The following is a 12,758-nucleotide window of genomic DNA, read 5'->3' on the forward strand; positions in this document are numbered from 1 at the left end:
TAAGTTTAATTTTTGATAAAAATTTGATCGTAAATTTTCTATTTTCATTTTTATATAGCGTGATAGACTGGCAAAACTTGCAAGTTATCAAATGTAAATGGAGAAGACGTAGAAACTTTTATGATAGTTGACATTTCATGTCTAGTGTCAAAAGTCAAAACAAAAATTCAAATTTCAAAGTTCAATTTTCATTTACAGCATGATACGAAAATTACCTACATTTTATTTTAATTACTTACATTTATGAATTATTTTGAGAAAATCTTAAGTCCTTTAGTGGAGTCCATTTATCTACACATGGAAAATGGTGAGGCAAAATGTAATTGAATACTTGCCTATAATACTAATTAGTACTTATTAATAATTAAAATTATTTATTTACCATCTCAGTCTACCGTAATGGTATTAATATTCCTGCAAGTTTCGTAAATTAATTTTCTTGTTTGATTAGCAATGCGCATGATAATGCATAATAATTTTAACTGTGTTAATAAGTAATAATTACTAAATATTACAGACCTTACATATCACACTGGAACTGACGGAAGTTTTGAAAGTTACGTACAAATACCTAAATCATAAAAGCTTTTTTATCTTATTACCTTTGTTATAAATTGGTAAATTTATCAAGAACATGTTTTTTATAGGTATTATTGCTCCTAGTTTACAGCTAGAAACTTTTATCAGGTATACCAAAAAATAAAAGTCTTTGGGTAAAACCAGCTAAGTCAATACTTACTTATTATTAAAATATTTTGTACTTTAAAATTTTAGGGCCAATTTTTATTTTTAGGGTTCCGTACCCAAAGGGTAAAATCTATAAGGGTTTCGTTTTTTGCCATTTGGCTACGGAACCCTAAAAACGTAACAGCAAATACTAAAAACAAAATAATATTAATATTTAAGGGGGGGGGGGGGGAGGGCCCCCATACAACAAACGTAATTTTTTGGCCTTTTTTGCTCGATATTAATAATGGCAACATGTAGGCACTTGAAATTTTCACAAAGGCTTTAAATATAATGTGTACTTTAATAATTAATAATAATATTTAAATAAAATAAAAATGTAAGGGGGGCTCCCATACAAAAAACACAATTTTTGCTCTATAACAGTATGAAACCCTTCGTGAAGTGTGTCCGACTCGCATTTGGCTGATTATTAACTAATTGAAGGCTATTTTATAATAAATGGTACCTGTGGTTGTATTTTTATAATAATAATGATGTTAAGTAATAGGCATCCAAGATAGACTTTATTTAGTTTAGGCACTAACTAGTGACCTAAAGAATAACCCTTTATTTGACGTCACGAATGGGGCTAAGTGCCTAACTATGTCGATTACCGCGATATGACAGAGGCCAGATAAAGGTCAATCATTTCAATTTAACTTTATAGTAGTTATATTAACATGTAATATAATAAACAATATAATGATATGTAAATAGGTCATTTTAATATTTATTTATGATACAGATGCAATATATCTAGCTTCCGACATCCTTGTGGCTTACAGTGGCACAGCTGGGCGCTGACGTACTTGAGCATCCTCTGTTGAACGGCGATCAATACCGCGTTATCAACGCTGTGTGGGTGTTTACTTGCGCGTAGTGCTATTACGAGACCCTAACGAAATCGTCGCGCCTTACACAACTTTTCTGGTGTGTTTTTAAGAAATGTAAACCAAAATGCCGTTGCCGGAGCTCATAAAACGTGCATCGAGCTATTTTCTCGGGCTCGAGTTCGACGACAACGAGGAGCCACCGGAATACGTCAACAATGAAATATTGTTTTGCAAGAACAACGTATGCGTTCATCCGCCGACTGTTGCGAGACACGAGTTGGATATAATACACCATCCGGGCTATCTAACCGTCACGACCAAAGTGTTCACGGATCAACACAATAACGCAAAACGACCCACTTTATTCCTGAACTGGATACCTAATACCACGCTCAAAAGGTGTCCTTCGGCCGTCGAAACCAGTCCGAGCGATGAATACGGGTACGGAAATAAAAAAACGTATCCGCGGGATATTCCCGCTAACAAAACAGATAACAAACCCAACAAAAAGTATGCAAATCACGAGAACGCATTTTCCGATTCCTCGGAGACGACAAGTTTGAATTCAAATTCGGATAAACAAAGCGTAAAGTCCAGCGACACAAGGTGCACGCAAAATGATTCCACACACAAAGAATTGACTACCAGCTCAAAACCGACTGTGAAATCTATTGAGGGAACGAAAAATGCTTATTATACATCTGTTGATAACGATGACAAGGAGCATTACGAGTTTAATCAGCACACGCGTTCGCAATCTATGACCTCGGTCAATATAACAATTGCAAACCCAAATATTGAGAACGTTGATCTGACGCCTGACTCTGTGTCCAACAGTTTCATGAGGTCGTTATCACTTAGCTCCTGTGACGAAGGCAATCCTAATTGGATGAGCACTCCAGAATTCCTTGCGTTGAAGCATAATTTAGTTTTTCCAGACAGCGTACAAAGCTCTCCAGTACCGCAGAGACGAGAACCCTTGAAATGTAGAAGGTGAGTAGTGAGTACAGAATTCCTTGTAGGAATGAGATGTAAAACTTATATTGTAGACTCTGGGGCAAGGGAAAGTCTGCATGCTACCTCTTTCAAGTGCTCAACGATATCTAAATACTAAATTTTTACATTAGTTTTTATCTCAATATCTCAAAAATAAATATTATTTATTTACCTTCTTTAACCTATGTCATATTACTTATTAGTAATTTGAATAAGGAAGCTCTTTTTGTATGGTTTCAATGAAATGCGATACTTTCTGATCCTTGCTATCCTGTTCTCTGTCCTTTTTAAGTTCGTCTTTTTTATTAATTGCATGATATTAAATTTCAAAAGTTATTCGATTTTAAAGAGCTTATCTAAATAAAATTTTACACGGTTTATCTTTGAAACGATGTAAGGACAACTGTTACAAACACTACAGAGAATCTGGGTCAAAGTTGGATACGTGCCAGGAATAATTTTGTTGTAGCTTATATCGAAATTGCCTTTTCCTCGCCTATCATGCAATAAACTTAGGCTTAAATTTACTTTTTCCATTATATCTACGGGTCCTTGAGAGAATATTATCGAGAAAAATGCGATCTTTATAGCAGTGTCCTCGAATTCCTTGCGAAAGCATTTCTCATTAAAAGGTAAATGCATTTAGTATTCTTCACGGTAAACCTGAGATCCTGATTAAATATTTGACTTGGCTTAGATTAGGAAGTAAATAACTTTATGAATTATCGTGCTGTGAAAAATAAAATTTATTGATCGTAGAATTAAAAACGTGGAAGTCTTTAATTATGCACATTGTATCGATTCATGTATACCGCTTCAAAGTACAGTTATACTTGTCTAAAGGTTAATAACTCTGTCTTCACAAAAGTATTACTGATTACATAATTACTATTAATTCTTCTATATTTCTTTAAATTTTTATATTAAGACAACTAATAGCTTACGGTAGAATAAGTGGAAGAGTTGCGTGATGAAAAATTTGTCCACTCATGTAACAAGCTCCAAAATACTGGTGGTTGTCTTAAAACGTATAAATTACAAATAGATCTCTAGAGTCGGTATTTGCAATTGTTCCGGACGCTTATTCACCAGCTACAAAAATTTAAAACAAAATTTAAATCGTTTTAGATTTTCTGTGGACTTGAGTCAGATGCGTTCTCTACGGCTATTCTTCAATGACGATGACTGTACTTGTGGGCAGCTTGTGGTCGCGTCAAGGGAATCTCAGTACAAAATCCTTCACTTCCACCACGGTGGGCTGGATCACTTAGCGCAGGTGTTACACAGATGGCATTCTTTGTTGCATAACATCAAACTAACACCAGGTACTTATGCTAGTAATGCGTAACATTCAACTGCTTTCCTAGTTTTGCTTGCTTGTTCATTTATAATTTTGTATTGATGAAATCGTTATTCACTATTTAGATATCCATGAAATTCAATATTATAGGCTCAGAAGAACAAAATCTTCCCTACCGACATTTTATGGTATGTCGACCTGAAGTACAAAAGTCCGAACAGCATCCAGAAGAAGGAAAAGTTCCTAAAATCACCCCAGAACTCTTCTACGGGAAGATAATGAACGCGAAAGGTGTTATAGAAGATGACCTATTTCTGAGAAAGTGTATCTTCTTTGGCGGGCTGGATAAGGAGTTGAGAAGGGAAGTCTGGCCTTTCCTCCTACATTGCTACCCATACAATTCTACTTATGACGAGCGAGAGATAATTCTCCAGATAAGAACGAGAGAATATGATGAAATAACGAAGAGAAGGTTAGAACGAATGACGCCTGAGCAACATGCTGTCTTCTGGAAAAACGTACAAAGTGTGATTGAAAAAGATGTTGTTAGAACCGACAGAGGAAATCCTTTCTTCGCTGGTGATAATAATTACAATATAGAGATAATGAAGAATATTTTACTAAATTATGCTGTTTATAATCCAGTCTTAGGGTAAGCTTAATTATTTCAGATTAATCGTCAATGTCACGTTAGGACTGTTCTAGTTAAAGGCTTTGTATTTCTCAGGTACACACAAGGCATGAGTGATCTTTTGGCGCCCGTTCTGTGCGAGATCAAATGTGAGGCGGAGGCTTTTTGGTGCTTCGTCGGTCTCATGCAGCGGGCCATTTTCGTATGTACTCCCACAGACAACGATATGGACAATAATTTGGTAAATATAATATCCACTGATCAGGGCCTGATCTAGGTATTTATCCGCTCCGGGCAAAGATAATTTAGCCGCCCTTGACATACAAAAAACCATACAAGTCATAAGCTAGCTTTGTTGGGTGATAATGGGGGAATATTTAAGTCATACTGTAAAATACTTAAAATATATTTTCACTATCCAACCTAAAGTAGATTGGAAGGTATAATTTTCAAACTTGGGTTTTGGATGGGTAATGGCTGGGAAGATAGGAATAAGTCATTTTGCCGCTCCTCAATTTTACCGCTCTGGGCAAATGCCCGGCTCGCCCCCCCTTAGATCGGGCCCTGCCACTGATTGTCAAACACTTTATGGAGACTTTTGAAGAATCGCCTAAACCATTCCAACAATTCTATTTCAGTGCTACCTTCGTGAATTGATAAGGATAATGTTGCCGAATTTCTACAAGCACTTAGAGAAACATATCGATGCGATGGAACTTCTGTTTTGTCATAGGTGGATTTTGTTGTAAGTACCTAATAAGTGAATATTAAATTATTATGATAAAGTATGTAAGCAAGATCATCAAAAAGAAAGCACACTAGCGTTTTGACAAACTTAACAGTTAACACCTTTTTATTAACATTAGACTTTTAAGATTCCCTGTCGAATATCTCCACTAGCAGATTACAAAGAGAATATTTCGTCTTCTAGGTGTTTCAAACGAGAATTTACCGAGCCAGTGGCGTTACGGATGTGGGAAGCGTGCTGGTCCAACTACCAGACCGACTACTTCCATCTGTTTCTATGTCTGGCTATTGTGGCTGTATATGCCGAAGACGTGATAGCGCAAGACCTCAACACAGACGAAATGCTGCTGCACTTTAGCTCGTTAGGTAGGTCATTTAATGTCATTGCTCATTTTGATGATATTCCAAAGGCTTATAATTAACTGACCACCAGAAATATTAACATTTCACAGGCAAAAATAGTAAACAATCACCAAAATACAGACCACCATTTTATATGAATGATAACAATAAACATAACACGTTATTCATGCAAAATGACTCCAAATAAATAATTGTTAAACCAAAAATAGTAAATGATCACCAACATTATACTAGCATTTTAATGTAAATATTATAACTAAAGTATTTTCATCTTGCTATCTTATTAAAGCAAAATGACCCAACAAAATAGTTGCTATCCGAAAAATAATAAATAAAAACCAAAGAACTACATTGTGATTTAAAATAAGGAATGAAAGAATTACATGTCGTTATTAGATTAAAGCAAATAACTCTCATCATCCATACTAACGTTTTAAATTGGAAAGGGTAGGTGTCTGTCTGTTACCACTTCACGTCCAAACTGCTGAACCTATTTTACGCGTGGGACGTGCGTGTCCGGACATGCTCGGCGCTTGCGGTGCGGTGGGAGGTGACTGCAGGCCGGAGACAATAGGAATTATAATACTTTTTTTGTTAATATGCTTACATTTTTTGTCAATCGTAGTATTATTTAGACAGAAATATAGCATTGATTGCTCGCTAGAATTTGGTGATCACTTACTATATTTGGCGTTCGATTACAATTTCAGGTGTAGTCGTGACAAAAATGGCTAGTAGTATTATAATTTTAGACTTTATTTTTTGGTCATAAGTAGTTATTTTTGGCTTTCATAGCTTAGGCTTTAGGGTATCAGAACATTTTATGGTAGTCATTATATTTGTTCCCTATTCCAAATATGTAATTCTAAATACCCCTAAGGCTTAGAGTATTTACAACTATTTTGACGGTTTTTTTTTTTATTTCAAAGTTAGTAATATGAATTTACTGGTGACTGGATTGAATTCCTATTGAGTATAGAGTACCGACTTTAGACTATTATATTAAAGGTTCTAAATATATTTTCCAGCCATGTACATGGACGGAAGGATGATCCTGCGTAAGGCGCGAGGTCTGGTATACCAGTTCCGCCAGCTGGTCAGGATTCCCTGCACCCTGGCTGGTATGTGTCAACGTTGTGGCCCTGGTATATGGGACTCTACCCATCGACCCAGCGTCGAATGCACCGGCGCGCATGACTTCTGTGAATATGCTGTACAATAAAATATGTATACAAATCTCCGTTGTACCTGCTAATTTCGATGTGCTCAAAATGAATTTTCATAGTAAAATTGCCAATGTTTTAAAATCAAGAATTAATAAGGAACAAGTAACGATTTTTGTGAAACATTTATTTTTTAAAAAAAAGTTAAAAAAAAACAGTCTTCGAAAGCGGTAATTAATTTTACAACGAAAAATTATAATTTTTAAATGTAATATTGACCAAAACATGTTCGGCAGAGGCATAGTACAATTATAGAGAAAATATACACACACTAAACATGTATGTCTACGTCTAGTCTCTACTCTTTGGTACATTCTTGTACCGTTGTAACTGGAATATTAAAATCGAGCGCAAAATATATTTATTTATTTAAGTTCTTAGAGATTACTTACAAAGATTGAGAAAGAAATTTAATATCAGTATTAAATTTTAACAAATGACAATTCATACGTTGAAGAGACAATTTAAATGTAGGTTTATAAATATTAATTATTATGATGTTGGTAAATCTGCATAATGTTACTGTTGAAACAGATCATTAGTTTGTTTTTATACAACTAATTTCGTAAGGAAAGACGATAACCAATCTAATTTTCATAATATTCAGGAGATCATAACATGTGTGTTACATAATATTTTTGGATGAGAAAAAGTTAAAGCTGTATTCAAAAAATATGTTTTATTTAGTGTAGACATTTCATATTAGGCTATACATATCATAGCAGTGATGAGTGACGCGACGGCTATATTATATCATAATAATATTACTACATAATATATCTAATGCTATAATATTATACGCTGTAATGGAGCGATGGCGTTAGTACTTACTACGTTAAACATTTTTGAGCCAAGCAAAGATGAATAAAGCTTAGGCCAAACATACGCAACCAGGCGACTGCGAAACGGAGCGTCAAGTTGTCAAATGTCTGTTTTGCATAGGGACAAAAAACACATTTGACAACTTGACGCTCCGCTTCGCAGTCGCCTGGTCGCGTAGGTTTGGCCTAAGCTTTAGTAATTGATGTTTTGATATTTAAAATGTTAAAAGTTATCCTATCAGCGATGCCATAAGAAATAAAGTATTTAAATAAGTACTTTTCATCATTATTATTTTATATGTTGAATGCAAGGGTTTTTTCCTCAAAACCTATTAAGGAGAATCATCGGGTCGATATCAGAAAATATATTCAGTGCCTCATAATATGTAAATGCATTTAAAAAATTGTTAGCCTGTAATGACAAAATATTTTGTTTGATAATCAAGTTTTGTTGGTGGTTTAATAAGATATTTAAATACAGTATTTTTTATATTGATAAATATTTATGTCTGTAGAAGCTTTCGGGTTCGAAATAACCGAGTTCTATGTAGATATACACTCATGATGTAAAAGTGTGTCGATATGCTATGCTTTATAGTCGATTTTTTGCAAATTTTATATCTCGAAATAGTTTAAAGATAAAATTTATGCTTATGATGTTTAATAAATAACGTTACCGTAGTTTTTTTTTTATTTGCTTCTGTTGTTTTTTCTATCGTATCTATCGGGATATTACATCATTATTAATACTAGATTTATCTTTTAAAAATGTTCAGTTTAATAGGAATCTTAAAAGTGACCACTGATCATTGTATGTTATTTTGAAATTAAATTACAATTAATTTTGATACAATGTGTGTTTTTTCATAATAATTATTGTTTTAGCGCGTTTTTCTGTGATAAATTTAGTAAGACCTGACACTTGTATTTAACATGAATTAGAATAATTATTGCAAATATATAAAAAAATAAATGTATTATATTGGCATGTTATTATTTGTTTCATATTTTGTTTTGGTATAATGTACATAATATCCTTTTATATTCAATATCCCTTCTGCATTTTTATTTTATTTTGGATAATATACGAAATTGCAAACACTCTGTATATAATTATTACTCTTGCCGCGGCTACCTCGGCCGCACATGCGTCTATCGTACGAAGCTTCGTGCTATGAAACGATACCAATAGGTTTGTCCACACTGTGCCTTTTTCTGTTCGTCAAGGGCATGCGTTATCTAAGCGCAATCAACAGCGAACGTGAGACATGCCCGCGACGCATGCCCACTGACTGTATACAAAAAACAAAAATGACAATGTTGGCGTTGCGTTCATTGACGTATTCAATAGGGAATATGCAAATATAATATTTATGAAAATTTTGATATTAAAACGTTAAAAAAAATATAAAAGAATGCACTGCAAGGTTAATATTTTATAAAATATTGTTTTTTTTTTACAAAAATTACGAATTAAAAGTAACCTGAAACGGAACGGATTTCAAAACACCAATCAGCGTTCAGTGACGTCGCACATGCTATCCTCGCGTTTCATTTAGCGTTAAAAGCGATCAAAATGCCTCCATTACATTGGGCGTTTTAATCGTTTTTAACGCTAAATGGAACGCGGGGCATGAAAACTTTTTGAGAGGTGCAGGTCAGTTAACTAAAGCTGGCACGATCAACACATTTACACATTGCGCTTGTGTAGTGTCTGTGTAATAAGCGCGCGGCGTGACGTCGTACTGCATACGCATCATGAAAAGTCTGCCCGTCTCTCTCGCGCGCGGTCTATCTTATGAGCGTGAAGAGGACAGTTATTGTTTTTCTTTTGCTACTGTTCATAAATACAGCGTGATGTTACAAGTCAGTCACGTGTGATCGGCGCGCGGCCAGCGTTCGGGACTCTATTATAGACTACCTACCAAATAATTTATTTTTAAACATACTGTATATAGTGAAATTGTATAAGTGTGAGTACTGTGAACATGCCAGCTTTAGTTAACTGACCTATACGATCAGGTGGGGCCATTGTTAATAATTGTCAAACAGTAGTGTCAGAGTAGACAGAATGATTATTGTGGTAGTGTCGTCATACAGACGTCCGTTTTGGCGCCAAAATTTAAATTTACAATTTTAAACCGCATTTTTGCAGTAAATTCCAATGTTTTAATTTTTTTAATATCTATGGTCTATTCTACATGGAGTTCTTAAAATAAACACAAAAATAAAAATATCACATTTTCCCTAATGCGCCAAAACGAAAATTGAATAAAAGAAAATGACGAAAATTGAAGACGAAAGCGCATAGTGTGAACATTTTAGCTAGCTAGCTATTAGCTATGTCCACACTAAGCAATTTCATCTTCAATTTTCGTCATCATCTTTTTATTCAACTTTCGTTTGGCATATTCAATAATTGAATGCGTCAAAATCCACCCGCGTTGAAAAGATAAGTGTAATAGCGTCGCAGGCATGCCTCACGTGCGACGTTGACTGCGCTATAACGCATGCCCATGATGAACAAAAAAGTCACAGTGCTGTCCACACTGTGCCTTTTTTTGTTCATCAAGGGCATCAAGCTATTAGTTATGTCCACACTGTGCACTTTCATCTTCAATTTTTGTCATCAACTTTCATATTGGCGCATTCAATAATTTAATGTCCGAGAAAAAGCTATGGAAAGCGAGATTGAATCCCTGAAAGAGAATAAGACATGGATTCTAGACAGGTTACCCAAGAACCGGAAAGCTATTCCATGCAAATGGGTTTATAAGGTAAAGCAAAACCCTGATGGTACAGTCAGCAAGTACAAAGCTCGACTAGTAGTAAAAGGCTTTCGACAAAGAAAGGGAGAAGACTACGACCAGACTTTTAGCCCTGTAGCCAAGATGGCAACAGTCCGGGCGGTATTGAGTAGTGCAGCTAGTGAAGGCATGAAACTAAGTCAGTTCGATGTTTCAACAGCTTTTCTTTACGGATCTCTATCAGACGAAGAAATATATATGGAGCAGCCAGAAGGGTATGATGACGGGACGGGTCGAGTCTGCCTGCTAAAGAAAAGTTTATACGGGCTGAAGCAAGCTCCTCGTTGTTGGAACAGGACTATTCTGGATTTCTTCAAGGAAATTGGCTTTGAAGTCAGTGAGGCAGATCCATGCCTTTTCAAAAGAGATATTGGATACGAAAAGCTGATAGTGGCTCTCTATGTCGATGACTGGGCTGGTCGCTGGTACAAGTGAAGGTGTAATTGAGAAGTTCCTTGAAAAACTAAAAGAGAGGTTCAAAATTACAACCAAGGCAATCTCTTATTTCCTGGGAATAGAGATAGAAACCAGAGAAGGTGATGATATAAGAATTCACCAGACAGCCTATGTTAAGAAAATTTTGAAACGGTTAGGAATGCAAGAATGCAGGCCGGTATCCACTCGGAATCGAATCGAAATCGGAAGAAGTAGTTCAGAAACCAGAGAAACACGACGACTTTTTTCTCAGGAACTACAGGCAAGTGGTTGGTGCACTCGCATATCTGATGGTTGGCACTAGACCCGATATCGCATACGCTGTGAGTGTGGTCTCCAGAAAACTAGAAAATCCCACTCCAACAGACTGCGTAAGGTTGAAGCGCATTCTACGCTATCTGCAGTATGCACCCGATTTGGGAATACTTTATAGAAGGAATTTTAAAAGAGGTAACATAGAATGTTACAGTGACGCCGACCACGGCGGAGATATTGCGACAGGAAGATGCACTTCTGGAGTTTCATGCCTATATGCTGGTGGAGCAGTATCGTGATTCGTGGCTCAGCCAGAGGCAACAAAGCGTTGCAATATCTACAACCGAAGCTGAGATAGTCGCTGCCAGTGAAGCTGCAAGAGAAAGCATTTGGCTAACTCGTCTTATTGGTAGTTTGGTAAAGACGGAAGGTCTACCTGTACTGTATGTAGACAACGAGGCAGCTGTACGTCTTGCTGAGAACCCTGAGTTTCACAGAAGGACAAAGCAGACGTCTTTGTACGAGAGCTAGTGGCGAATGGAACTATAACTGTGAAGAGGATCAGCACTGAGCTGCAGCTGGCAGATATTTTTACAAAGACTCTTGCTAGGACTCGGTTTAAACATCTGGCGAACTGTCTTGGCCAGCACATCTAGAGAAGGTGTTGAGGTAAACCTCTTTAGTGTAAGATGGTGTTGGCCGTACAGATTTTAGAAGATGTTTATTTCAATGTCTTTTGATATTTGACACCTTGTCAGTTTTGAGTGTTCGGTCTATTGTTCAAACGAAAACCAACATATGATTTACTGCTTTTTATTAATTTCACAAAGTACTTCATTCCACCGGAGCCGAATTAGGATAGCAAACGACTCCCTGTAAAAGAAGGAAGGTATGGGATTATGAGAGGTGCGGCTACTAAGGGAAAATCCTCTGATCAAGTGAGGTGGTATACAGCTGGCATGAGCCTACGCGATAGATTTCAGTTGTCGTATGTATAGGGTGTAATAATACATAAGTGTGTATGTATAAAGAATAAAGATGCGCGTCCACTGGATCGGAATCGGAGCGTACGCAGCGGACGGATTTGTTGCCTAAACCTTGTGGATTAAATCTGTTTTATTGTTTTGTGTTTATTTAGCTATGTACAATAATTTTTATTGAAATAAAACATTTATTGAGCTCATTTTTTTTTAAGTTTTGGTATGTTTAGAGTGGAAGGTTTTGCACTTAAAAATTTTAACTTTAGTTTTAATTAAAAAAATAATAAATGTTAATTTTTTTCTTCTAAGTCCGACCTCTTGTTACATAGTATATGACATCCTCTTTGGTTTTTAATGGGCGCTGCTGGTACTGGAGAAGTGTCAAAAATGACGTTTTTGTATGAAGTCACTCTGACATTGGCAACTCACTGAGGCGGCCATTTTTAAAAGAAGAAGAAGATAGCAGCGTTTATGGGCCCATTCACGGCAGGACTGCACGGCAGTCCTGCCGCGGCCGTGAATGGGCCTCACTGATTGGTTCACACTAGGTGTTTTCGGCCGGCAACACCGAGTGTGAACCAATCATTGAGGCTTTAGTTCCTTTTCTCGCCACGTTCATAAAAAGCCTTGTCGAATGT

The 12,758-nt window shown here is 36.1% G+C and overlaps 1 protein-coding gene across 3 annotated transcripts; it reads left to right on the top strand.

Annotated features, from left to right (window-relative positions):
* Nucleotides 1-185: 185 nt before the first annotated feature.
* On the top strand, nucleotides 186-7,729 carry LOC121732539 (TBC1 domain family member 16). 3 transcript variants are annotated; one of them, XM_042122461.1, is made up of 8 exons: nucleotides 186-319; nucleotides 1,515-2,555; nucleotides 3,687-3,883; nucleotides 4,009-4,510; nucleotides 4,586-4,730; nucleotides 5,128-5,234; nucleotides 5,421-5,602; nucleotides 6,628-7,729. In XM_042122461.1, the coding sequence occupies exons 2-8, from the start codon at nucleotides 1,687-1,689 to the stop codon at nucleotides 6,819-6,821; spliced, it is 2,196 nt and encodes a 731-aa protein (XP_041978395.1). In that variant the 5' UTR covers nucleotides 186-319; nucleotides 1,515-1,686; the 3' UTR covers nucleotides 6,822-7,729. The 3 variants fall into 3 exon arrangements, with proteins under 3 accessions (XP_041978395.1, XP_041978393.1, XP_041978394.1); XM_042122459.1 differs by having other exon boundaries at nucleotides 186-307; nucleotides 1,475-2,555; XM_042122460.1 differs by having other exon boundaries at nucleotides 186-307.
* The last annotated feature ends 5,029 nt before the right edge of the window (nucleotides 7,730-12,758 follow it).

The sequence above is a fragment of the Aricia agestis genome, chromosome 12 (genome assembly GCF_905147365.1).
Source record: "Aricia agestis chromosome 12, ilAriAges1.1, whole genome shotgun sequence".
Lineage (NCBI taxonomy): Eukaryota > Metazoa > Arthropoda > Insecta > Lepidoptera > Lycaenidae > Aricia > Aricia agestis.